This window comes from Halichoerus grypus, chromosome 4 (genome assembly GCF_964656455.1).
Source record: "Halichoerus grypus chromosome 4, mHalGry1.hap1.1, whole genome shotgun sequence".
NCBI classification, from domain to species: Eukaryota; Metazoa; Chordata; class Mammalia; order Carnivora; family Phocidae; genus Halichoerus; species Halichoerus grypus.
Window position 1 is genome coordinate 43,631,549 of NC_135715.1, and position 26,740 is coordinate 43,658,288.

Here is a 26,740-nt window from a genome sequence, read left to right on the forward strand (position 1 = left end):
TCTAAAACAAAGAGAACGTACTAGTTAGTATCAACTAAAGTCACATAAATTGCACAGTTGACTGTTAACTGTTTTAGAATACAAGTCTGTATCATGGTAAATTATCTTAATTGCGTCCTTTTGTACAAGTAGTTTAAATAGTATATTTATTTACTAAAGCAATTATACAGCTTTTTTAGCAAAAGAACCAATATGCTAATTTTCTATTAGCCTCACAATCTCTGAGTTGTGTAGGGAAAATGCAATGTAGGCTTATTTTTGATATACTTGAACAACAATTTATCTAAATTATCACACCCCACCCCCCACCTTTCCTTCAGTTTTGCTTCCAGGGGTTTTAGTTACCCACGGGCAACTGTGGTTTAGAAGCAGATGATCCTCCTTCTGACGTGTGATCGGAAGGCCAATAATAGCTTAATGCTAGTCACAGTGCCCGCGTTATTCCCTCACCTCATCTTATCATGTGGCCATTTTATCATCTCATATCATCACAAGAAGGGTGAGTAAGATGTTTTGAGAGAGAAAGGCCACATTCACATAACTTTTATTACAGTATATTGTTAAAATTGTTCTACTTTACTGTTAGTGATTTTTCATCTTGTACTGTACCTCACTTATAAATTAAGCTTTATCACAGGTCTGTATGTATAGGAGAAACAGCATTCGGTACCATGTGGGCTTTCAGGCATCCCCTGGAGGTCTTGGAACGTCTGCCCTGCAAATAAGGGGGAGCCCCTGCAGTACTGTTTCTTAAATATATTTGTAAATTGGAAAAATAAAATAATATAAAGTAACTAACTGGCACTTATGGCAATGTTTAAGATCAAGGCTTTTGGAAGTCATAGATGATAAGAGAAAATAACTGCTCTTTTTCTAAGTTATCCTCTAAATTCAGAGCTGATCCCGAGGCCAAAGTCTGCTATTCCAAGAAATAGGAGTATTTTTAAGATTTGAATTAGTTATGCACCACTTCTCTTGCTCTCAACTAATATATAAAATGAGGGTTAACTAGGCAATCCATAAAATTACTTAGAACTTCTCAGGACTTTCAAGTACACACAATATATCTACACACATAATATATTCTAAGTCTGCAAGTCGTAAGAAGAGTGAAGCTGGCCAAACACAGAGGAGTTTGTGATTCTGTATGTATATCTGTTTAGAACATAGTAATTGACTAAAGAAGTTTTTACTTCAAAAAGTTATCATATAGCAAATCTATGCCTCCAATGTTTTTCCTTACTGTAGATGAGTGATAAACATTTGTTGGCTTGAAATACATTTAAATGTATATAGGCCCTAGATCCATCCATTCAGGTGAGAAGGGTGTACCAGAGTAGAAAGAACATGCACTTTGGAGGCCATGGATAGGGGCCACAGATACTGATAAGCATATAACTTACAGCTGTAAAATTGAAATAATAATACCCTACATTATAAAACTGTTATGAAGAGTAAGCAAATACACATGTAAAGCACCCAGTAGCATGTTCAAAACATTACTGACACGCAATAAATGGTCGATTTTATTATTTTTCAAATATTGTACTGGTGTTATAAATGTGATCATTTCTCAGTCTTGATTGTTGGATCAGACAAAGAATGTGTGTGTGTGTGTGCATACACACATACATTCCATATATATATACATATATATATATTATGTAATGTGTATAAATATGTAATTTATATTTACAAAAGAATGTATTTTTAAAAATGTTATATATAAAAACATATTTAATTACATATTTATAATTATTTTATGTTATACTATATATTATATTCCTGTATTTTATAGGATTTACACTTACATATATAATATATACATCATAAATATACACACATACATCTAAGTCATCTAAAAGGATCGCTAATTTCATATATTAATAAGCAAAAATGGAGTAATCTTAAAATAAGGTCATATTCTAAATTTATACTTATTTACAATCATCAATTAATTAAAACATTTATAGAACTATGATTCAAAATAGGTTTAAATATCTGTGTACATATTAATTATATGAAACTTGTGGATACCATACTGTTACTAAAATACTTCAAATGGCTCAATTATAAAAGTTACCTGGAAAACACAGCACTTCAAATATTTTTAAAGTTTTAGAGTATGTTTGATAAATGGACAAAGTTTGAAGATAGGATCCTGACATACATTTACAAGCATGCTCACACTTTATAAAGAGGTAAGTCTACAAGGAGAGAAGTCTTGCAGTAAATGAAAATTATTACTAACCTTCAGTGAGATCATGCAATAAATAATTATCAAAGTCACCTGTGTATCATTATTCAGTGTCTGTTAATGACAGATATTAGGTAAGCCATTTAATGCATATAAGTCCATGTAGTATGTAGGGGTGTATTTATAGGAAATTTGAAACAGAGAGGTGTGATTACTTACCTAAAGTCACACAGTAACCTAGCAGCAACTCAGAGAATGGAATCCAAATTTCCTGGCTCTGCTCAGTGTACCATCTATTGTATAAAATTGTTTTCCTTGTCTAAAGAAAAAATAGGTTTGGGAGGCATATAATCTAACTATTCTTCCAGATCAATTTTTACAAAACACCTGGGAAGCAGGCCCAGAGCAATTGAGACATCTGAGAAGTTCGTAAGTATTATTTTCAAGGGAGGAATAGCACAGAAGCTCTCCAGATCATCTTTAGAAGAAATATGTGACGCCAGATGGTAGGTCACAGGGCTGGCATCATAAGGAACAGGAGTTTGGGAATGTTTTCACTGTACCCAGGATGAAGGTACAGGAGAAGAAAGAAGGGTATGGGCCTTTTTTTTTTTTCCTGAGGCCCAATTACAGTGTAACCCTGCATGAAACCTCTGCTTAGATCTTCAAAAAGGAAAGATAATAACAAGTAGCTCAGTTAACAGTCTGGATTGTGACATGAAGGTTTTACCTCAAATTGTGCCAAGGTCTTCCAGTTTTGATGACAAACTTCCATCCAGGGACTTTGCAATCACAGAGCAATGGGAGTTATTATTGTCATTCTAAACATTATCTCCAGAAGGTTTAACTTCTGTGTTTCAACTTCCATTATATTTCATATGGTCACGCTTTTTAGAAACACTCTAGAAAAGTTATTGCTAAACCTATGTATTATAGAATACACAGATTTAATTTCTTGCCTGCTTAATGAAGGGGAGGAGAAGCACTAACCTTTTCCATAGAGATCAGCTGGATGATATGGTCAGAAGAGCAAAACTCTGCTGGGATGTGGTATGGGGACACTGGAAAATGGTGCATCTATGCCAAAAGTATCCACGGCAAAGGAGAGAAAGAGCGAGCTTAGGAGTCCACGGAAAATTAAAGACAGTCAACAAAATAATTACAAAGAGGCAATGTCACTTCAACTGGATTGTCTTCATAAACGACAGCTCCTATGTAGTGTCATTGTAAACAAAGGGCAAATTAAGGAAAGAGATTCCTATATTTTCACCAAACTATAAGGTGAGTGATTTTAACCTATAGGAGAGGGCATGAACCGTAAGGGGGATATACAGTCTATCACGGCTGCTGTCTGTAGAGATGTAAAAGTAATTCAGGCTGTGGGTCCAGCCTGCATGTACTCTCACTGCCGATGTATGGCCTGCTTCTGGCCGTGTCCCCCAGACTTCCAGAAGATGTGGGTATTGAGCGCCGCGAAGACATAAACACATTTCTGAAGCAGCTTGGTACTGATTTTTGGAGTCAGCCATGTTTCAGCTAGAGGTCCCTCAGTAAATATTTACCAGTTATGGTAAAAATTCATCTGGAGGGCAGAATTAGCAGCTGAAGAGACCTATCCTACTTCCCTGACTGTGCTTTGTTTATCAGTTGCATAATGGCTTCACACCCACGTGTACACGTTCCTCTGTGTGTCCACCTCTTCACCAGCACTCCAGTTTCATTCTAAAGAGCCTAAAGGGGCTAATTTTATAAATCAGATCCATATCATATGCCAGATATGTATTACAGGGAATTTTGTTTGTGGACTCCATGTATGGTCCCATTTGTGCAATAAGCAACTGTTACACACACCAGATGTTTTGATGTAGTGTGTTGTCAATATTTAGGACTCCATGTCTCTAGAATTAGCAGAGATGGAGAGAAAATAAGGAGCAAAACAATTAGTTCAGCCAACCAATTTAGATTAGATTCTAGTTAGTATAAGGTAGAATAGGAAAATTAAAGTGGTTCCTATGGAAAGCACAGGATGTCAGATCTTTCTCTGACCCAAAAAGAAGATTTTTCTACTCTGGGCTCAGTCACTAAATATTGGGTGGGGAGGATTTTATGTTCAGGGCAGTGCAGAGGCTATCTGGAAACCCAGGGATGAAGAGAAATGTCTACTCAGGGAAATACCAATGGTCTTTTCCATTATTTATATGGCACCCTGCAGATCAAAAAGTGTTTCACAGACTTAATTCACTGGAGTCTCTCACCAGCCCTGATTTTATAAAGGAAGAAACAGGTCACATGGCTCTGCAGTGTGAGAATCAGAGGAAATATCCAAGCATTTTTGCACCACACCCCTCCAGGATTCCTTTCTAAAGGGCCACTTTCCCAGTAAGCATTCCAAGGGAAAGAAAAAACCAATAATTTGAAATGAAAAGTAACCAATTTTTGCCTCCCTTCGAGAAGTATGTTAAAATTGCCAGCGGGCAGAACTACTTGTGTTAGTTACCACACAATTGTTTCCACTTTCCCCCTGGGCTCTTTCCCTTCCTTGGCCAGAAGCCACAACCGTCTCTAAAGCAAGACCACAAGGCAGACACCCAGAGACCCTTGCGCCTCCAACTAGCAAACTAGCAGAAGCTCTGCCACCACCAACAACGAAGATTCAAAATTAGAGCATGTCAAAACCCTCCCCAAATTCATCTATTTGCTTTTCCGGTTCAAACCACCTTAAAAAGAGTTTGAAATTCCTTCCCTCCTCACAGAAGCGCGGCTTTTCTTTCTCTGTGCACACAGGGCTGGATGCAAGTCTCTCCGAAGCACTGGTGGCAAAGCAAGCGTCTTGGGGATCGCTCCTGTGGCTGCTCTGTAGCGCCGACTTCTTCTCTCTATATATTCAGATATACATGCGGGCTTATTTATTTATTCTAATTCTCCCTCTCGCGCTCGCAACCCGTGGACTTGGGTTCTTAGTGGTGCGGCGAGGAGGGAAGCTGGTGGGCACGCACTCCGGTGCCCGACCGGGGGGCGCCTGGTCGCAGTCTTCAGAGGCAAGTCCCCCGTTCCCGCTCCTCCGGCGGGGTCGGGACTTAGCTGCGCCCGGGGAAGGAAACCATGACGGTGCCCTGATGCCCCGCGCCTTTCTGCCCCCCTTTAGCTCCCGTCCTTAATTGACGAGCCAGTGACTATTGGCTGAAGTTCCCCAGCGATTTGCATGAACAGAGAGGGAGTGTCTTCCGCCGCCCTCCCGCCAGGAGCGCGCCGACTGCAGCCTCCCTGGGAATGCGCGGCCGAGGGAATGCGCGCAGCTCGCGGGCCCTAGCAGTGAGCTGGCGCCCGGCGACCTGGCTCCCGCGCCTGGATATGGGGCGTCTAAGTCGTCCCAGGAGCAGCACCAGCCACAGAAACCTGCCGGTAAGGGTTGGGGTCCGGGAGCCCTGCAGCCCCGACAAGTTGCTGTGCTGTGAGGCAGTTCCTACTCCTGATGGTTTTTCAAACCTTTTCCCTTAATCCAAACTTTATGGGAAGGTTGGGGGGAGGGAAAGGGAGTTTAGGATAAGGTGTCTCCATTTTAGCAAGGAATAGGCAAGTCCTTGGGTCGGGAGAGTAAGTTTCTGAAATAGAAATTGTAGGCAGATGAGGTGGGGGGGGGCTCGATCCGCTTGAGATACTGGGGTGAGGAGATTTCCTGCTGTCGGCACCTGCTAGGACTGGCCACTGTAATTGACAAATTGTTTTTTTGCGTAAGCATTTTCCGCGTTTACTTCTTTTTCCTTAGGGGAGGGGGATTAGGAAGGGCTTGATAGGAGGTGGAGATCCAGATTCTTTCGATTTGACACTAGATGAGAGCTAAAATGAAAATCACTTCTCTGACCTAAAGTGTTTATTTAATGGGGCGGGGGTGCTTCCAAAGGGAAAGTGTCACTATGTTTTCCATATTATTATTATTGATATTGTTGTTGGTGATGGTGTTCTCATAATAAGGGATGTGACACATTTCGCGTTCCGGAGACCTTAGTGGTAGAAACATTTCAATGGAAATAAATTGATGAATTGCCCATCATCGCTCAGTCCTCTCCTCTACCCACCTCCTCCCTCTCCATGACCTACCCCGGTGGTTTCCCTGCGGCGTTGCGCAGTCCCTGAGTTGAGTGCTCTCCACTCTGGCGTGTGTTTCCAGGGATGCTTTATGGCTTGGGATTCCGATTATTAACTGAATAAGGGTGTTGATGAGGAGCGGGGGAAAGGAGGGTAAGGGTAGAAAGTGAACAGAAAAAATAAGTTTTGGCGACAGTGTTGCAAAGATCTCTTCTTTGCAGCAAGTTTCCTCTTCATCCCTCTCTCACTAGAGGGTTTGCCTTTGGTAATGGGGACGGGGGTAAATATGACCTTGTGGCCCTGGTTTCTGACTCCAATCTCCGTGGTCCCGCGTGTGTGTAACGAGCCTTCTCCCCTCCCCCCACTTTCAGCATCTGTTTCTGTTTTTCCTCTTCGTGGGACCCTTCACCTGCCTCGCGAGTTACAGCCGGGCCACGGAGCTTCTGTACAGCCTGAACGAGGGACTGCCCGCGGGGGTGCTCATCGGCAGCCTGGCCGAGGACCTGAGGCTCGTGCCCCTCGCCGCCGGGAGGCAGGACCAGTTGTCGCAGCTGCCGGAGCGCCCGGTCGCGGAGCGGAACCCCCCTCTCTCCTTCAGCCTGGCCTCCCGGGGACTGAGTGGCCAGTACGTGACCCTGGACAACCGTTCCGGGGAGCTGCACACTTCTGCCCAGGAGATCGACCGGGAGGCCCTGTGTCTTGAAGGAGGTGGAGGAGCGTGGGGCGGCAGCATTTCCATCTCCTCCTCCCCTTCCTCTGACTCTTGTCTTTTGCTTTTGGATGTACTGGTCCTGCCTCAGGAATACTTTAGGTTTGTGAAGGTGAAAATCGCTATCCGGGACATCAATGACAATGCCCCGCAGTTCCCCGTTTCCCAAATCTCGGTTTGGGTCCCAGAAAATGCACCTATAAACACCCGGCTGGCCATAGAGCATCCTGCCATGGACCCAGATATAGGCACGAACGGGGTGCAGACCTACCGCTTACTGGACTACCATCGCATGTTCACCCTGGATGTGGAGGAGAATGAGAATGGGGAGCGCACTCCCTACCTAATTGTCATGGGACTGTTGGATAGGGAGACCCAGGACCAGTACGTGAGCATCATCATAGCGGAGGATGGCGGGTCGCCACCACTGTTGGGCAGCGCCACCCTCACCATCGGCATAACTGACATTAATGACAATTGCCCTCTCTTCACGGACTCACAGATCAATGTCACTGTGTTTGGGAATGCTACAGTGGGCACGCCGGTTGCAGCTGTCCAGGCCGTGGATAGAGACTTGGGAACCAATGCTCAGATCACTTACGCTTACAGCCAGAAAGTTCCACAGGCATCCAAGGATTTATTCCATCTGGACGAAACCACCGGAGTCATTAAACTTTTCAGTAAGATTGGGGGCAGTGTTCTGCAAACGCACAAGCTCACCATCCTTGCTAACGGGCCAGGCTGCATCCCTGCTGTGACCACGGCCCTGGTGACCATTATCAAAGTCATTTTCAGACCACCTGAAATTATTCCTCGTTATATAGCAAATGAGGTAGATGGTGTTGTTTACCTGAAAGAACTGGAGCCTATTAACACTCCGATTGCATTCTTCACCATAAGAGATCCAGAAGGTAAATACAAGGTGAACTGCTACCTGGACAGTGAAGGACCATTTAGGTTATCACCCTACAAACCGTACAATAATGAATATTTGCTGGAAACCACAAAACTGATGGACTATGAGCTACAGCAGTTCTATGAAATAGCTGTGGTGGCCTGGAACTCTGAGGGATTTCATGTCAAAAAAATTATTAAAGTGCAACTTTTAGATGACAATGACAATGCTCCTATTTTCCTGCAGCCCTTGCTGGAACTAACTATTGAAGAAAACAACGCACCCCATGCCTTTTTGACTAAGCTGTACGCGACGGATGCTGACAGTGAAGAGAGAGGCCAAGTTTCCTATTTCCTGGGACCTGATGCCCCCTCATATTTTTCCTTAGACAGTGTGACAGGAATTCTGACAGTTTCCACTCAGCTGGACCGAGAAGAGAAAGAAAAGTACAGGTACACAGTCAGAGCTGTTGACTCTGGGAAGCCGCCCAGAGAATCAGTAGCCACTGTGGTTCTCACTGTGCTGGATAAAAATGACAACAGCCCCAGGTTTATCAACAAGGACTTCAGCTTTTTTGTGCCAGAAAACTTTCCAGGATATGGTGAAATTGGGGTAATTAGTGTCACAGATGCCGATGCTGGACGAAATGGATGGGTTGCCCTCTCGGTGGTCAACCAGAGTGATATTTTTGTCATAGACACAGGAAAGGGCATGTTGAGAGCTAAAGTCTCTTTGGACAGAGAGCAGCAAAGCTCCTATACGTTGTGGGTCGAAGCTGTTGATGGGGGTGAGCCTGCCCTCTCTTCGACTGCAAAAATCACAATTCTCCTTCTAGATATCAATGACAACCCTCCTCTGGTTCTATTTCCTCAGTCCAACATGTCCTACCTGTTGGTACTGCCTTCTACTCTCCCCGGCTCCCCAGTTACAGAGGTCTATGCTGTTGACAAAGACACAGGCATGAACGCTGTCATAGCTTACAGCATCATAGGGAGAAGAGGTCCGAGGCCTGAGTCCTTTAGGATTGACCCTAAAACCGGCAACATTACTTTGGAAGAGGCATTGCTGCAGACAGACTATGGACTCCATCGTTTACTGGTGAAAGTGAGTGACCATGGTTATCCCGAACCTCTCCATTCCACGGTCATGGTGAACCTGTTTGTCAATGACACTGTCAGTAACGAGAGCTACATTGAGAGTCTTTTAAGAAAGGAACCAGAAATTAATATAGAGGAGAAAGAACCACAGATCTCAATAGAACCAACTCATAGGAAAGTCGAGGCTGTGTCCTGTGTGCCCACCCTAGTGGCTCTGTCTGTAATAAGCTTGGGTTCTGTCACACTGGTAACAGGGATGGGCATATACATCTGTTTAAGGAGAAGGAAAAAGCATCACAGGGAAGACGAAAATTTGGAAGTACAAATTCCACTCAAAGGAAAAATTGACTTGCATATGAGAGAGAGGAAACCAATGGCTATTTCTAATATTTGATATTTCATCATGGAATAAGAGATGTTTTAGCTGACTTTGGGTAGTCTTCATCACCTTAAACAAGAGTGTGTAGATGACAGTTCCAATGAAGGACGACTAATTTATAACTTGTACTATATTGTAAGTAAGCTGTTTACAGGTTTTTAAATTCAAAATCAGAGGTTATAAAATGTGTACAGCATTTTCTAATGAAAGTGAGTACTAACAGCTATACAACTGTTATTAAAAAAAAAAAAAAAAAGCTTGGACATGATTTGCAGCTTTCAAAGAACCTGGGAATAAGGTAAGAAAATGGTACATTGCGTTGTTTTTTTTTTTTTGTCTAAAAAGTCCTTTAACCACAAGAGGGCATCAGCTGCTCCTTTGCAGGGAACTGTTTTGAGGTATTGTACAGGACAGTTGTACAGGAAATTAATGAAAGAGTATATTTTAAATATATTGTTTTTAACATTTAAGAGATATGAAATTGAAATAAACTGAATTTCACCGCACTTCAGTGTATGATAAGAAAGAAAAGAAATGCATTTGTAAACAGAATGTTTATTACCTCACAAGTACATCATGTATAGTTTGAAAGAGAAGGCGTTACAAAGAAGCGCAATTTGTTTTTAGCAAGGGTGAAAACGTGGCCATGTGTTAAAGAGTTGACCTGCTGAAGAGTGTTTTGCTTTCTGTGTACTCAGATTGCTCTCTGTTCCCTGTGCCACTGCGCTTGCTAGTATTACAGGGGAAATGTGTATATTCTCCCTTACAGACATTGTAACTGGAAATTGTGTCCAACGAAAACAGCCAGGAGCAGAGACCTGTTTCAATCCTTAGTTGCTTCGTAGGCGTTCACAACATTTTGGTGCTTTGACAACTCGTCAGTAGTATTTCATACTTGGGTTATATATTAGGTTTCTATGTGCTTGAACTCATTTATCACATGAGAAAATAAAAATCATATTAAAACGGAATTATTCTAGAAGCTAGTGTACACTACCGGTCGCTTTAGTTGGGCCCTTTATATAAAAGTTATACTTATCTTTTTGTTGTTGTTTGGGTTTGTTGGCTACCATTTCTGGCTTCCTTTCTTTGGCTTTGGACTAGGTCCAAGAGTTTATTTGTAAGCCCAGCAGCAGATTTCTTCGATAACTTAGCTTTTACTGAATCCTTTGCCATGAAGCAAGCTGGTTCCTTAGTGATTGATCTCTTTCACTTCATTGTGTTGAGCTGGGAATTTTATTTGATATGAGAGCTATAGCAAAATATCTGTGTAAACAAGGAATGTGTTAGCTTAAGCCGGATCATTCTACTTTTTTGGCCTCATGTGTCTGTACTATACCAAACGTGTTTATATGTCTGCAAATTAAAGGTATATATTTTCATAACTTCTTTCTCATTTTTACCATTTATATTTGAACATGGGCTTGGTCTTTCACTAAAGTGCCTGTTATTGGCATTTGTTTGCTTTTAAAGGTAAATGTGGGTAAAGTGTAAATATTCTGTTTGCTAAAGTTTATATTAAACTAATTCATTACTCAATTAAACATTGGGTAAATCATTGAATATGTGTGTAAATAGGGACACATACATATGATAGAGAGTATGCCTAATTGTTTGACAGGCATTCATATGAAAATTTATACCCATGCATGTGCACATGCATATTAATTTTTGGCTTAGTATCAACTATAAACATTCATTTTACTACATATTTCTGACAAATCCCTTGTTAGCTGTGTTACAATAGCTTTCAATACATTTTAAAAATACATTGCAAAAAAAAATTGAATGCAAACACCCAGGACCTTTTGAATTTGTATTAACTCATTTTTCTTGTTTTCTTCGGTCTGACAATTTGAATAAATAAAATAAGTGTAGGAGGCAGTACTGTTTGTTACAAAAAGGAAATATATTTTTATTGGAGATTCCTTTTGTATGAGAGGCACCTGAGCTTAGAAACTAAGATCATTTAACCCCCAAAACTTTTCATTCATAATTGATGTATAGCAATGGAGGAAACCATCCTCTACCAATCATTTTCATATCTTCTTTCCCTTTTTTAAAGGAAGGAACTACATATGAAATAAGTAGCACCATTAATTTAAAAAAAATCCTCCTAAGTGCAGTGATTTCACCATAAGTAACAAAATATTCTATTTATTTCTAAATTTGAAGAAAGTTCATGTGTTTGGGGGTATAGGCTTTGTCTCTAGCACGAGAAATGCCTATAACATTAATAAAAAGACATATTTCTGAATAACTTCTTGTGCCAGGATTTCCTTTACAAAAACATCTCATTCACATTAAAAGCATTTATAACAAGGAAAGTTAAAGTAAATTAAGCTCAAAGATAAAAGCCCCTTTTTACTAACACCTTGTGCTAGAACAGTTGCCAAAATGTATGCTAATCATGTCAATGTTGTTAGTTGAGCTGGCACAAAAATAAATGTTCCATTCATTAAAAACCCTAATATCCATTTAACAGTTTGAGAACCAGTGAATCCTCTTTGCCCAATTTAATGAAGAAGAGATTGCTCTGATCTTTGCACTGCCAAAGCCATTCTTATATTACAGAGAAAATTGTTCATTAATTTGGATTGGGAAATTTAAAAGCAACATAGCCATTTCAGCTATGGGGAAAAAACAATTTGTTAGTTGAGTCTTCAGAGTAGATTCCCTGACCCTATTAAAAAGAAAAAAGTTGTCTTGGCAGTTATGCTTCTATCAATGGTGGTTAAAAAGGAAAAAAAAAAAATAGATCCTTCTTTTAAAACAGTTTTAGTGGTACGAGTGTAATGAAAATAATAGCCAAATCCTTTGTGTTTTGGGTGTTCTGCATGTGTTTTATGAAAACAACGGGCATAATCTTGCTATAAAAAACATCACTGAAGCTAATATTAGGGATGGTATGAAGTTGACTTGATTCCAGTAGGTTACCTCATAGGGATTCCAATTTGTGCTCCCAGAAAATGTCTCAGTTAACAACTGTAAAAGGAGGAACTATGCAATCCTCTCCTGAGTCAAAGGAGACTCAGGTTCCAATCTCGTTGGAGAACTGAAGATTCTGTGGGGTCCTGATCTTTGATAGACATGGAGAATGTAAGGAAAGACAGTACTGAACATAGGGTGCTTTTCAACTCAACATTGGGCAGTCTCAACTCACAGAGGCCAGAGACATAGATACCTGAGCATTTTCTTCCAAGTTAGATTTTCTCACTTCAAGAAAGCAGTCAATTGCTGCAAAATACCATTTTGCTGACTTGTGCAATCTCTGCTTAGCTATGTGCCTTCACAGTGTGAATTATAAATAAATCTTTATTAAAAGGTAGAGAAATGACAGTCATGCAAATAGACTTGAAGCAGGAAAAAAAAATTTAAAAATTGGTAATTTCTCAGAGAAAAGACCTCCTGTAATGTCTTTCCTAGTTGTCTCTACATCTGATAAGAAAAGATCATATGTATTTTTTGGATCGATATATGCATACATGCATACAGTCTATAATAATTTTCTAAATGTCAGTCATTGTACAGAATTGTTTTTAAAATGATAGCATTTTTTTTTCTCTGATAAACCCCTAAATTGGAATGCATTCCTTTATGGGTATAGAACAAAATTGGATGAAATTTAAGCCTTAACCCACTAATGTCAAGAAGTAAGAATACTGGGATGATTAAAAAAAAAAAAAATCAGTCATTCATTCCATTCATATTTATTTTAGTACTCTTAATTACCAGGGATTTAACTGAGAACAAGACAGAATCTTTGATCCTCAATGACTTTAGATTATGGTGCAGAAGGCCAATAAGAAAACCCATCAATCTCAAAACATTGTGTGGGATAAATGCCTACTCCCAGGATGTCAAGTGAACAGGACTTAACCTAATTTTAGAAAGTATTGGAGAAAGCTTCCCAAAGAGGCCAATTTCTAATTTGGGCCCTCTCAAAGGAGGTGATGTCTAATTGAAAAATTTAGCCAGGGGAAGTTGGCAGAGGAGAGAGAAGGGCATTCAAGGAAGAGGGAATAATGTACAAGCACACAGGCCAAAGTGAGCATGTCATGATTGAAGAATCATAATATTTGTGGCTGAAGGGATGAAGAGAATGAATAACGAGCTTGGAGCTGTAGGTGTACTGCAAATAATGAAGGGGCTCATTGTCATACTTGGAGGTGGCAATTTTATCCCAGAGAATTTGTGTTTTAAAAAGATCATTTTGGGAGTACCTGGGTGGCTCAGTTGTTTAGCGTCTGCCTTCGGCTCAGGTCATGATCCCAGGGTCCTGGGATCGAGCACCGCATCAGGCTCCCTGCTCCGCAGGAAGCCTGCTTCTCCCTCTCCCACTCCCCCTGCTTGTGTTCCCTCTCTCACTATGTCTCTCTCTGTCAAATAAATAAATAAAATCTTTAAAAAAAAAAAAAAAGATCATTTTGGCCATGTATGAAGCTTCTGTTGAAGAAGATTCTAGAGCCTCATGACAAGGTAATAGTGGTAATTCAAGGGAAAAGTTGGGCCGTAAACCAGGGAATATGAAAGAGATATATTACAGTATGGAATACAGCAGGTAAATAATTTATAGCTGATAAAGCTATACACTAAAGCTATAAACTTATGATATCATTAGAAATTAAAAATCCACATGTGAGAGACCAGAAAATTCACAATTTTCATAATTGGCTTTCAAGCCTATTTTACAAATTTGAAAAGGATAGGGAACTCATTTACTAAACATTAAATGAGCAATGAAAACACTGGAGCCATAACCCCCTTTCTAATGTTGGGTTTTATGACACAGATGGAATTATAAACTAATTTACCCAGTTTATTTCATATTTATGACTGTCAATTCTATTCAATTTAACAAACATTACTGTGTGCCCATGTGGTAGCTATTCCAACATGAAGTTGCCCTCATGAAGAACATTTTATCCATTTGCAATATTTTGCTTGTTAGTTGCACTAAACATCTCCACAGGGAGAAGAGTCATACTAAAAATTTAAGAAAAAGGGCAACAAAATGTCAAATGGACAATATAAGATGCAAATACAATTTCAAGTGTTGTGTGCATATCAAGAAACTGATATGTCTGTTGCAGGCAATTCTGAACAAGATCCAGGAACTAGGGGCAGGTGCAATGGGTAGTTATAGTCAAGAAGTACATAGGTCTTGAGGTTTAACATCACTTTTGGATGAAAGAAGTCATTTAACATATCTTATGCCTCAGTTTATCTTGTGTAAATGAATAATTTACTAGTATCTAGCCCTCACTGGTGGAAGCTTCAAACCCAGGCTAAATAAACATATAACAGATGTAAAAACAGTATTGTATGCAGTCCTCGCTTCAAGAAAAGTCATTTGTCCTCTCTTCCAAAAAATTGCCCTTCTTAAGACTCATCTGCATGGAAATGATGAACTTGCTCTATCTCCTCATGAAATTTTGAAAATCAAATAAATTAATTCATGCAAAATATTTCACACAAAGGAAGTGTTCTACAAGAAGTAGCTATTAGTATTGCTTTTGGAATTAGTGTGCCATGAAATTGTCTTAGTAGTTTTTTTGTTCATTCTTCCATCAAATTCATTAAATCAACATCTTTATTACACAACAAAAATCCATAAAATTAATACTGTTTTAGATTGAAGGCCCATATGCTCAAAGCAATCTACTTATCCATTTCTTAAGCCCTTTGACTTTTTCCCCCCTTTCTTCTTACAGTTAATTCGTATGTCCTTTTTCATTTGGAAATCTCATGAGGGCCAGGACTTTGATTTAAAGTGTCAGACCACGGAACTTTAGAAATAATGTAGTCCAACCCTCTCATTTTTCAGATAGAATAAAGATAGAACAGCTAGAAAAAAACTGACAATTTAGGAGATTAGAAGAAAAAACAGGAATCATGAATGAAAAAAATATTCAAAAATCCTACTAAAAATCCAACTTTTCCTTCAAATATTTCCCTTAAAACATATACTTTAATTTTACCTTCATCAGAAAGTTAACCAAAGAGTTATAAAGACAATAGCAAAAATTAAAATTAAAAAAAAAAAAACCTCTGAGATGAAATCTCAGCTAAAAATGAGGTAATCAAAACTATTCATTTGAATTACTGAGATTCATTTATCTTCCCTGCATGCACTGGAAGAAAAAATAGACACAATTTTAAAGATAAAGTTACTCCTCATAAAGAGAAAAATATAGAAAATTATATAATTATGTATTTTTTATTTTTATAATTTTTTAAAGATTTTATTTATTTGAGAGAGAGAGAGAGTGAGAGAGAGAGAGAGCATGAGTGGGGGGGGCAAAGGGAGAAGCAGGCGCCCCGCTGAGCAGGGAGTCTGATGCTGGGTTCAGATCCCAGAACCCTGGGATCATGAAGTGAGCTGAAGGCAGACACTTAACAGACTGAGCCACCCAGGTGCCCCTACAATTATGTATTTGACAAATATAATAACTGTAAGAAAATAGTAAGAAAACATAAAACTTTAAGAGATTAGAGAATAGGGGAGAATAATCAAGGACCATTTTATGAACCCTACACAAATATAGAAGGAATAACCTTGATTTAAAATATGGGAATGAATATTTACTTATGCAAAATTCATGTATATATTATAGAAAATCCAAGTGTGGATACAGGGATATGACTGATCTGGAAATGAATTGGGGCACCTGGGTGACTCAGTTGATTAAGCATCAGACTCTTGATTTTGGCTCAGGTCATGATGTCAGGGATATGAGATCAAGCCCCACATTGGGCTGTGCACTGGGCATGGAGCCTGCTTGGAATTCTCTCTCTCCTTTTCCCTCTGCCCTTCCCCTCCCCTGCCCCCTGCTCACTCTCTCTAAAAAAGAAAAAGAAAAAAAAGTAAGAAAATGAAGATGACCAGGCTTACATATATAGTAAGGTAAATGAAGGTAAACCCAGAATGACTGAATATTAGAAACTCACTAAATCACAAACTTTACAACCTCAAAGGAACTTTGGATTATTGACCTTCTCCTTATAGATTTGGGTACAATATCCTGAATCTTCAACAAAGATAAAAACTATTATCATTAACTATTTATTTACTAAACACATTTACTAAACATATTAGCGAATGCTTATTACAAGCAAAACATTGTGCTAGGCACAAGGGTAAGTCTTCTTCCACCCTCAAAAAGATTACTCCCCAGTTTGGGAAAAACTAATGTAAACCACACAAATATAGAAGTGAACATGTTGCTTCTCCCATCTACTCATCCCCTGTGCCTCTTACCTGTGTACCTCTACCAGAGAGACAAAGATAATGATAGCAGGTCAGAGTGCTTCCCAGAGATATGCAGTATATCTATAGCTATTAAGGAGAATATCAAAATTATTGGAGGAATATCATCTTTGCAGTGTATATGAATTAATAAATAGAAATTGTTTTCTGTGGGTAGAATGGGCAAATTTAAAGACTTTTATATATTTCTTTTACTCATTTTGAAAATCGGAATTCCTTGTAACTCTCAAAGGAAATTTTCACTTAAAAAATTAAAGAAATAAATGAGATAGGCACTGTAAACCAGTTACTCCCTTCAGAAAGATCATAAATTTTAGGTTTCAGAATAACTAAAATGTAACTATGATATTCCACTGACTCTCCATATGTACAAGCAACCTGCCACGATGTTTCACAAATATCACTGATTTCTATTTTGTAAATATATTTTAAATCATTTCAAATTCATAATTTTGTGTTAATAAGCTTTCTTAAGGTGCTTTCTTGGCAATGTGAAGTTTTGATTTAATGGGAGTGTAAAATGTACTTTGGGAATTGTTATGTAAATCTTTCAAATAATACTATGTAACAGTATTTTTCAAAGTTATGAGATCTGGTGAAATGTATGATGAGAGGACATTTAAATGTTAATATATAAAAATTATTGCACATACATTCTGAATTCTCCATTTTATTAATGAAGAAAAAATACTCCAGAGAAGGTAACTCTAGAAAATTCATGGGAAAAAACATTGTATTTTTAAAGATGGGCAGAGGAAGAAAAATTTAAGTGAATAATAATTTTAAAATTCTAAAAAAAATTAAATTACTCAAAAGTTTTTTTCTTTTGAAAAACATCATCCACCCTCCTCCTCACCACACCCCGCCCGCCTTATTAACTTGGGAAACCAGTTTCCTTCATGTTTTTTTAGTTAAATTATAAGATCCTAAACGTTTTCAGAGTCCAAATGAATGTGGGCAATGCTAACCATAAAACAGTTGCTAAAAAACACTATTGCTTTGAGACAGCTTTCAATTTATGATCCTTTCATTTTTCGACAGTAAAAAATTCCATTTTATTTACAGAATTTTTTGTAAATAGTTAACATTCACTGCAAGGAGAGGAATTTCAATAACAGGTATTTCGCTTATCTTTAAAATATTTACAGTGAATCATCTAAGCATTCAAATTTAGCAAAGCCAATGATCCTGCCTATGTCTGATTTCTCCATCTAGTCCACAAAAGACTTTTTATCCTACAAAAAGCACTACAGAACATACCATTTTCCCCATCTCATTTACGAGTGTGGTTAGCAATTTAAAGTACAGATTTCTGGGAAGAATAACTGAGTATAATACAGTTGCCTTGTAAGATTCTTTGAAATAAAAGATTTAATACAACTCAAGTGGATCAAATTAATTTCTTTTTTGTGCTTTATGCCTGACTCAGGACACACAGTTTGAAGTGCCATGTCATACCAACATTCTCAATCAAACCGTTAGGTGGGGATTGTCAATTAGCCCAACTGGAGATAATTTCTAAAAGACCTTGGTGGTGAAGGTACATATTGGAAAAGACAGGTAAAATATCTACGAAAACTTATAAAATATCTGTCTCATTGAACCAGGAGGAATCTTCAGACATCAATGTTTTCTTCCCCTTTGAGCTTCCTCGATCGTAATCAACCATTCTGTCGGTGTTTCATAAGGGAAGCTCACTATTCTCAGAATTCCTCTATTAGCCTATCTGTAAGGAGAATAGTACCCCCAAAGGTACCATGCCTTCGTGCATGGAATCTATGGATATGTTATGTAACACGGTAAAAGGGGGCTTGCAAATGTATTTGACATTATGGACCTTAAAACAGGGAGATAGCCAGACCTAAGGAAATAGAAAGATTCCTAAGTCACAGTCAACAAGAAAACAGGGAGGGCTTCAGTCCTATAACCATATGAAACTGAATTCACAAACAACCTGAATGAGCTTGGAAGTGGATTCATCCACAGAGCTTCCAGAAAGCCACATAACCCTGCTGACACCTTGATTTCTGCATTGCAAAGCACCAAGCAGAGGACTGATTGAGCCACTCTGTACTCAGACTTCTGACTAGAGGAATGGGAGTTAATAAATGGATGTTACTCTGAGCTGATAATTTTGTGGTAATTTGTTAAAGCAGTAATAGAAACTACTACAGTCTCCTGAAAAATACATGACAGATCCATTAAAGGCAGAGTTTAGTTGACTGATTATAACAAAATCTGGTTTTACTTTTGGGAACTTTTACAATAGATGTTTAAATTTTCCTTTACAAGAGTATTGAGTACATACCTAATTATACTTTCCTAAGTAAAGAAAAAAAAAAAACAAATCTTAGAATAATCAGTATAAATATACATGGAAAATAAAATCATGTATTGCAAACCTATTGTGTTCCAGTCAGCAAAACCCTGCCAGTTAGACTCTATGTTTATTTTACTTTTACTAAGTCACAGAAATAAACAGAAAACCAGAGGTGTTTTTATTTCCATAAAGGATTTTCTCAGTTGAACAGAGCTGGAATGAACAGTGCTGAATTGTTGAATTCATCTCAGACCCAGTTTGGGATGAGATGAACTGAATGGCTGATATTTGTAATTGAGATATACTGTGGGTGGATGTGTGATGATTGCATATGTAAAAGGTTGCTCTGATTTAAAAAAAGATGCATGTTAAAATGTATCTTTCTTTTGTTATTGCAGACAAAAGAGCCTTTCTAATGGATGAGTCTCTCTAATCAATGGATCATTTGAAGTGACTTGTCATCTTTAATTCTTTGAAAACAAGCGCTTTGGGAGTTTATTTAAAAAAAATCACATTCTTATTCTACTTTTCTACCAACTTCACTTCCTATTCAAAAGCTGCTTAACTCTATACAATAAATTCACAGTAGAAGATGTAGTTCATTAGAATCATTGATTTAGTGTGCACTGACTTTTATTGGGCATTTATTATTGGCATAACCAATACATAATAGTCCAATAGGATTATATTATAGAATACATTTTGTACTGGTAGAATGATATCATTTTGCAAGTGCAGTCAAATATTTTGGATTCCTATCAGGACTCCTGTGACTGAAAAGTTAAAATGCAAAGTCACATTATTCCTCATTTGGCAAAATGACAGGTCCCTTTCTTAAATGTATACATTTCTCTTTCATTTTGTATGTCAGCCATTTTTGATGATTGTAGGGTTTTTGTTCTAAACTCTAATCTAAGAAAAAATTGGGGACACCTGTTCAAGTGCGTTTGAAATTCAAACATTAAAATTTTTTAAAATAAAAACGTATTCCAAGAATAGAATTTTCACATAGTTAAGAAAAAAAGAATTGGGGTGGAGAGACAAGGGATCTTATGTGATCAGTTAGAACACATTTTTGTAAGAAACTGGGGTGATCACTCACAGGGCTAAATAGCTCATTTCTAAAAGTTGCCTGATTCTGTTATACTTCCACAAAAGGAACAGGTCTTTCCTACCATCCTCTGTCTAACCATCCACTAGGTTGTGGAACAATTTGTAGTCGGCTTATTCACTTATGAAACACATTTAGAACAGGCAGAAGCTCCAGAGCTGGAGTTCCACATGTAGATGAAAAGCCTGGCCTTTTCTTCTCTTCTGGAGGCTTGGCCATTGGGTAAACATGAGCCACATGTCCTGATGATGGTATTTCCCGCAGACCCTGAAGGAGATCAGCACCTGCAGATGTAGGTCCCAGCAGTTCCTGCTCAGGCTTGGGTTGGGAAGGGGAGGTTTTCAAACTTAGAAAACCTATGATGTTGCCATCTCTTCCCTGAAAGCTTTTTACACGGCCCTTTCACCGAACACTGACATGACCCCACTGTCCTGAATGGGGTTTGACATAACCACTGCCCAGGAAAGGGCTAGTGGCTAGCTCCAGAGCTCTTCCAGCCCTGCTAAGGTGAGATGTGTTGGTGAGAACCTTGCCACTCCATGTGTGCAGCATAGATCAGCAGTAGCAACAGCTGGTTGCTCCTGGGACATGAAGAACCTAGGCCTGCCCGGGATCTATTACACCAGAATCTGTATTTAATAAGATCCCCAGTTGATTTGCATGTACATTAAAGGTTGATAAAGATGTGTTTGGATCATTGGCTCTCGAGCTTGTCTGCATGCTGAAATAATGCAGGGAGTTAAACAAATAAACAAAAATTACAACCTGATACCTAGGTCCCACCCACCAACTTTCTGATTGAATGGGTTTGGGGTGTAGGATGGGAATCAAGATTTTTTAAAAAGCTCTCCAGGTGACCTGAAGTGAAACAAAGTTTGAGAATCACCAGGTGTGAGTCCCATTATTCCTGTAATTTGCCGTTTTTACTTGATACTCTACTATTCAGCCAATTTGGGATTTATTTCATCACTGGCATTCTCTCCAAACCTGCTATTAAAAAAGACGCATTTCCTGGGCACCTGGGTGGCTCAGTTGGTTAAGCGACTGCCTTCGGCTCAGGTCATGATCCTGGAGTCCCGGGATTGAGTCCCACATCGGGCTCCCTGCTCAGCAGGGAGTCTGCTTCTCCCTTTGACCCTCCACCCTCTCATGCTGTCTCTCATTCTCTCTCACACAAATAAATAAAAATCTTAAAAAAAAAAAAAAAAGACACATTTTCCAACACTCCCTAAAGACTGAACCTATAAATTAGCATGAATCAGGTCTTTTTTTTGTCATCAGAATGTCATCGTCATCATCATCAAAAGCAGGCAAAGTAGCTAGAATGCTAACTAGTATGTCTGTTCATACCTTCTGGAAAGTTTGCTCTAGGACAGTTACTGGAATATAAGCCTGAGGTGCACAGCAACTTTGTTGTAGTTCTAGAACCTAAATAATGTCTTTTACCCAGAAGAGACTTATGCAAATATTTGTGGAATGAATGAAAGCAAGAATGGCAGGTGCTCCTTACACATAAATTGGAATAATTATGCACTTCAGAAGAAAACTATCATATCTTGACTTTAAAAGGCAATTTAGAGCTAAGCCTGGAAGTGCCATTCTAAGGAGGGTCTGCCCCATCATTGTACAGACCTTATGTTCTGGCTCATGCAAAAGTGAGGGAGTGGGTAACAGAAGTATCATGTATGGCCACTGGGGCAAAAAAATGTAATTATTTAGAAGGCTGTCTTTTCCAGGATCTGGAAACCCTATTTCAACTACCAATAGGAGAGGTATTCAGTAGGGAAGAAGAATAGGAGAAAAATATGGAACATCTATTTTAGGCATGAAAATCTGAGGGAGACAAAAACAGAATTACTATCAATTTTAATTGTTAGGAATGAAAGAAGTGCTGAACAAGCTCACTATTCATCCTCTCATTTTATATGACTGGGAAGAAATAGGAAAATACTGTCTAGCTCCAGAAAGTAAATAAGGACCGGCAACATTTAACAAGGTAAAAAAAAAAAAAAAAAAAAAAGGCATTTACTAATCCTGGATCTTCCAACTACCAGTATTAAAACCTTAAGGACATTTCATAAGTATCTACGAGCCCCATGTTCCCCAAGTGTACCCCACCTTATTTAAAGTATGACGCATCAAGGGCATAGAAATTTCCAAGGCCAATTTTTATATCCTCAGGGCCTAGCACTAAATATTTGGTGAAATGGACAAATAACTTAAAAAGGTGGTGGGATGGGCACCTGGGTGGCTCAGTCGTTAAGCGTCTGCCTTCGGCTCAGGTCATGATCCCAGGGTCCTGGGATCGAGCCCCACATCGGGCTCCCTGCTCAGCGAGGAGCCTGTTTCTCCCTCTTCCACTCTCCCTGCTTGTGTTCCCTCTCTCGCTGTGTCTCTCTCTGTCAAATAAATAAATAAAATCTTAAAAAAAAAAGGTGGTAGGTTTTATTCTGAGTTTCAGTTGCTTTGAATGGGGGATGGGAGGGAAACCCATGAAGACGTGAAAATTGATGCAAAATTAATTTACTAAAAACTCTCATTAAGCATCTAGGATGTGGCATGTACAGACATACTTTCCGAATGTGCTATCAGAACTCTTCTTTGGAGCTCAGAGTTTAGTTAAGGACACTGAAAATAAAACTGCAATTTAATGTGATAAATATCTTAATAGGGGATGCATAAAGCCAGGAGAATCAATTGAAGCATTTGGCCTACAGTATTTTGTATGCAGCTGGTTTCAGTTTCAAAATTATTAATAATCTCAAGGCTGAGTACATTTCAGCGAGAGTCCACGTACATTGTTACAGCAGAACGAGCAGGGAAGGCAAGCTGAAAGATTTGGGGGGTTTGGCTATAGAGGCATCATCTGCTCCTTAGTTTACAAGACTTTTCTTTCTTTTTCCAGCCTCCTGTTTCCTAATTACATCCAAATGGTTCTCTCATTTGTTTTCCTGGCCCTGCCATTTGAGACATGGTGCCAGTAATATATGCCATCTTCATTTGGCTCCTTTCTCTCTGATCTGCACTGCTAACCTATTGTTTTTGTAAAAATGTTGGATTTGTCAATTCCTTCTTACACCTGTCATACTGCTTGAGGTAGATATACTGACATATTTATGATTAAAAATTAAGTCACCAGGGGCGCCTGGGTGGCTCAGTCGGTTAAGCGTCTGCCTTCAGCTCAGGTCATGATCCCAGGGTCCTGGGATCAAGCCCTGCATCGGGCTCCCTGCTCGGCCGGAGCCTGCTTCTCCCTCTCCCTCTGCTCCCCCCTCCCCAAACGCTTGTTATCTCTCTCTCTCTCTCTTTCTCTGTGTCTCAAATAAAGAAATAAAATCTTTTAAAAAAAAATTAAGTCACCAGATAGTAAAAGTGCTAAGACAACCATCTCTTTCACCCTTTACTAACCAAACCATAAATGGACACATTAAGATAACTACAGACAGATCCTGCTTTGTGAAAATACCCACAAAGAAATTCTCTTCTAATAGAATCATATTATCATATTGACAATTACAAAGCTACATAATTTCAAGGAGTTTGTGTTGCTGGAAAATTTAAACAGGTAGATTGCCGATGCAAGTCAAAACCGGGAATTATCTTCTGGAAGGCTATTGGCTAATATGTATACATTCTAAACTGTGCATTTTTTTTCCCTTTGCACTTTCACTTCTAAAAAGATAACCAAAGAAAATAGCTTCAAACTTGTGTGTGCAAGCATACTTTTTGCAGAGTTTAATAGTCATGGAAAAACCCTGTATTTACATGAATCTATAATTGGTTAGATTATGACATAAACATAGTAAAGACAATAATTGTCCGAATTGTCACAAATGCCATAGCAATTTTTTGTCTCCCTGTATTATCTCTAAAATTACTAGAGTCATCTTGTTTTTCCCACATATGAATTTATGATGCTCCTGACAAAGGCTCCCCATTCATCTAGGACACGGTTCCTTAACCTGGTACATGTATAACTGAAATATGGGTAGACAATAGAAAAGAAAGTGGGACAGGCCAGTAGGGGACACATTATCAAGCAATTTGCATTCATTCACAGGACAGTAGTCATAAAATGAATACATACTTTGTGATCCAGGAATATGGGAATGAGTTTCACTTAGCACTGCTGGTAGCTATTTTGATTTCTCTGTGGTAAAAGCCTGTGTGAGGATCAGGCTAACACAGAAGCGAAAAGAGGGAGAGGGAGGGGAGGAAGGAAAGGGAGAGAAAGACAGGAGAGGGAAACAGAACAGAGAACTGATGGCATCTTTTAAATCCTCCCATCCATCTGTGCTTGAAACCAGCCACTCTGGAGACTTTCCATTGTGTGAACAATAAACCCACTCTGCTGATTTTAGTCCTCCAAACTATTTTGAATTGTCACCCTGGTAATTATATTTTTTAAAGCCTTGACTAATACTTTATTGGGACAACTGGTTGTAGTTCTTTAAACACATCAGGATATCTGTGTTTCTGCATTTTGCACATGCTGGTCCCTCTGCTTACATGCCTTTCCTCTCTTACCCATCTGAAAAACATCTGCAATCCATTAAGTCTTAGCTCAAGTACCATTTCTTCTGAAAAGCCTGCTCTAAAGGGCTTATTTTCTTCTGCTTTCAGGGCATTTCACACAGACCAATACCATAGCAATGCACTGAAAACTCTAGTGGATTATAACTATTCTTCTGCATGATTTTCTTATCACCAAAATATAAGTTTCTCAATGGAAAGAGATTTATAAAGAAAAAGAGAAAATATTGGAAATTTTTTTCCAAGTCAGATCAGAGGTCTATCATTCAGTATTTGTTTTTTAAGCACAATCTAGTTTCTCACAATGGGTGAGATTTTACTCTTTCACTATTTTGTTTTGTTTTTTTTTTTAGATTTTTGCTTGAGTAAATTTACATTACTTAGGAGGAATAGTCTGTCTCTAACATGTTCAGTGTCTTTATGTTTGCTCAGAAATTCATGAGGCCAAACTGTTCTCATTAGCTTCCCCTTTTCCCAGAAATTTCTGGGTCATCTAAATTATTAATAACTTCAGATGCTGCGGCATCTGCTATCAATGTAGGCCATGGAAATATAGGATATTAAGTAAAAAATAAGTTGAAAATATCCATGGAATAATGAATATGAGAAGATAACTGATTCACCTTATTTTATCATTGCAAAATATAGGATCCTGAGTCAGAAGCCCTTGATTCAAGATCAACTTTTGCCAGCTATAGTTATGTTTGTGATGTTGACCAAATCAGCTTTCAGAGTATCAGTTTCTTATTCAGGAAATGTAGATAATACTACGAGGCTGAAATAATACTAAAAGAAAAGCAGGCAGGTGAAAATAATTTGTATATTCTAAAATGCTAGATTTGATTTAGCAGCAAAGAAGTCACTGTGGCCTTGACAAGAGGAGTTTCTTTTTTTTTTTTAAAAGATTTTATTTATTTGACAGAGAGAGAGATAGCAAGAGCAGGAACACAAGCAAGGGGAGTGGGAGAGGGAGAAGCAGGCTTCCCGCGGAGCAGGGAGCCCAATGCGGGGCTCAATCCCAGGACCCTGGGATCATGACCTGAGCCGGAGGCAGACGCTTAATGACTGAGCCACCCAGGTGCCTTGACAAGAGGAGTTTCAATGCATGGTGCGGGTGAAGGCAAAATGGCAGTAGAATTTAGAGTCATCAGAAAGTAGGGGCAGACAATTCCCTTCAAGAAATGTGGCTTTGAGAGAGAGGGGAAATATAGGGCAAAGCTGAAGCAGTATATGGTTGAAGGAGGTTTTCTTTCCCCCTGCGGAAAACATTGGATACAGTGGAATTAATATGAAGGGAGATTCAGAAGGAGACAATAGAGAAGAATCAGTAGCTCAAGTTGAAGATAATTCAGGAGAGTGTTATCAAAAGAAGAGGTGGAGGACAAAGATGGGTGAAATTGTAGAATGGCTGAAATTATAAGTTGGTTGAAGGAACTTAAAGAAGTAATTACCTATTCTCTCTGTGAAGTACAAAGAAGTAGAAAGATGAAAGCATCTGTTGAGAATTAAGGGGAGACGGGAGAGTTAGAAATTTGTGGAGAGTGGAGGATATTTGAAATAACTGCTTTTGGAAAAGGAAAAGGAGCTAATCATGGAAAGGACAGCAATGGATGCTTTAAACATGAATTGGCGTGGTTTTGTGATCTTCTAAATCACTCTTCATGTACACAGATCCCAGCATGGAGAAAGGGGACCTATGAATCTCAACCAAGACAGATTTTGCGAGACAGGAGTGATGAAAAGAAAATGGAGCAGAGGAGATGAAGATACTAGAAGATACCAGGGTGGTTGAAGTAGATATAACACTAAAACTTAAGAAATACATAAAACAATTCTGAAGAGATTGCTGCAGTGGAGAAAGCAGAGGGCCCCAAAGGTTAAGAATACATAATAAGGCGGAGGCATTGAGTTATTTAAATTAAAAGAGTGGGTTAGAAGGTTGTGGTCAGACAAAACAATGTATTTCTTATTTTAGAAGTGGAGCAGTTCTGGCCAAATGCATGGTCCAAAGTGTGCCCAAGGGGGCAGAAGCTTACACTGTGTGGGTAAGGGTGTCACTGGATAGAAGGCAATGAAATACTATAGTAGTGCCTGGATCAACTACCTGGATGATAAAGTAACCCAGAGAGTGTCAGGACTTAAG

The 26,740-nt window shown here is 38.9% G+C and overlaps 1 protein-coding gene and 1 long non-coding RNA gene across 4 annotated transcripts in view; one reads left to right on the plus strand and one right to left on the minus strand.

Moving 5' to 3' along the window:
• Positions 1–5,041, minus strand: part of LOC118531393 (uncharacterized) — a 59,163-nt gene extending 54,122 nt beyond the window's left edge. For all 3 annotated transcript variants that reach the window (XR_004915153.2, XR_013446929.1, XR_004915152.2), the window contains exons 1-2: positions 4,915–5,041; positions 3,188–3,274 (exon numbers count right to left, since the gene is read on the minus strand). This is a non-coding gene — a long non-coding RNA (uncharacterized LOC118531393). The remainder of the gene's footprint in view (positions 1–3,187; positions 3,275–4,914) is intronic.
• Positions 5,042–5,079: 38 nt separating this feature from the next.
• On the plus strand, positions 5,080–10,748 carry PCDH20 (protocadherin 20). Its single transcript, XM_036085412.2, has 2 exons — positions 5,080–5,599; positions 6,655–10,748. Exons 1-2 carry the CDS (start codon positions 5,468–5,470, stop codon positions 9,376–9,378), a joined length of 2,856 nt encoding a protein of 951 aa, XP_035941305.2. The 5' UTR covers positions 5,080–5,467; the 3' UTR covers positions 9,379–10,748.
• The last annotated feature ends 15,992 nt before the right edge of the window (positions 10,749–26,740 follow it).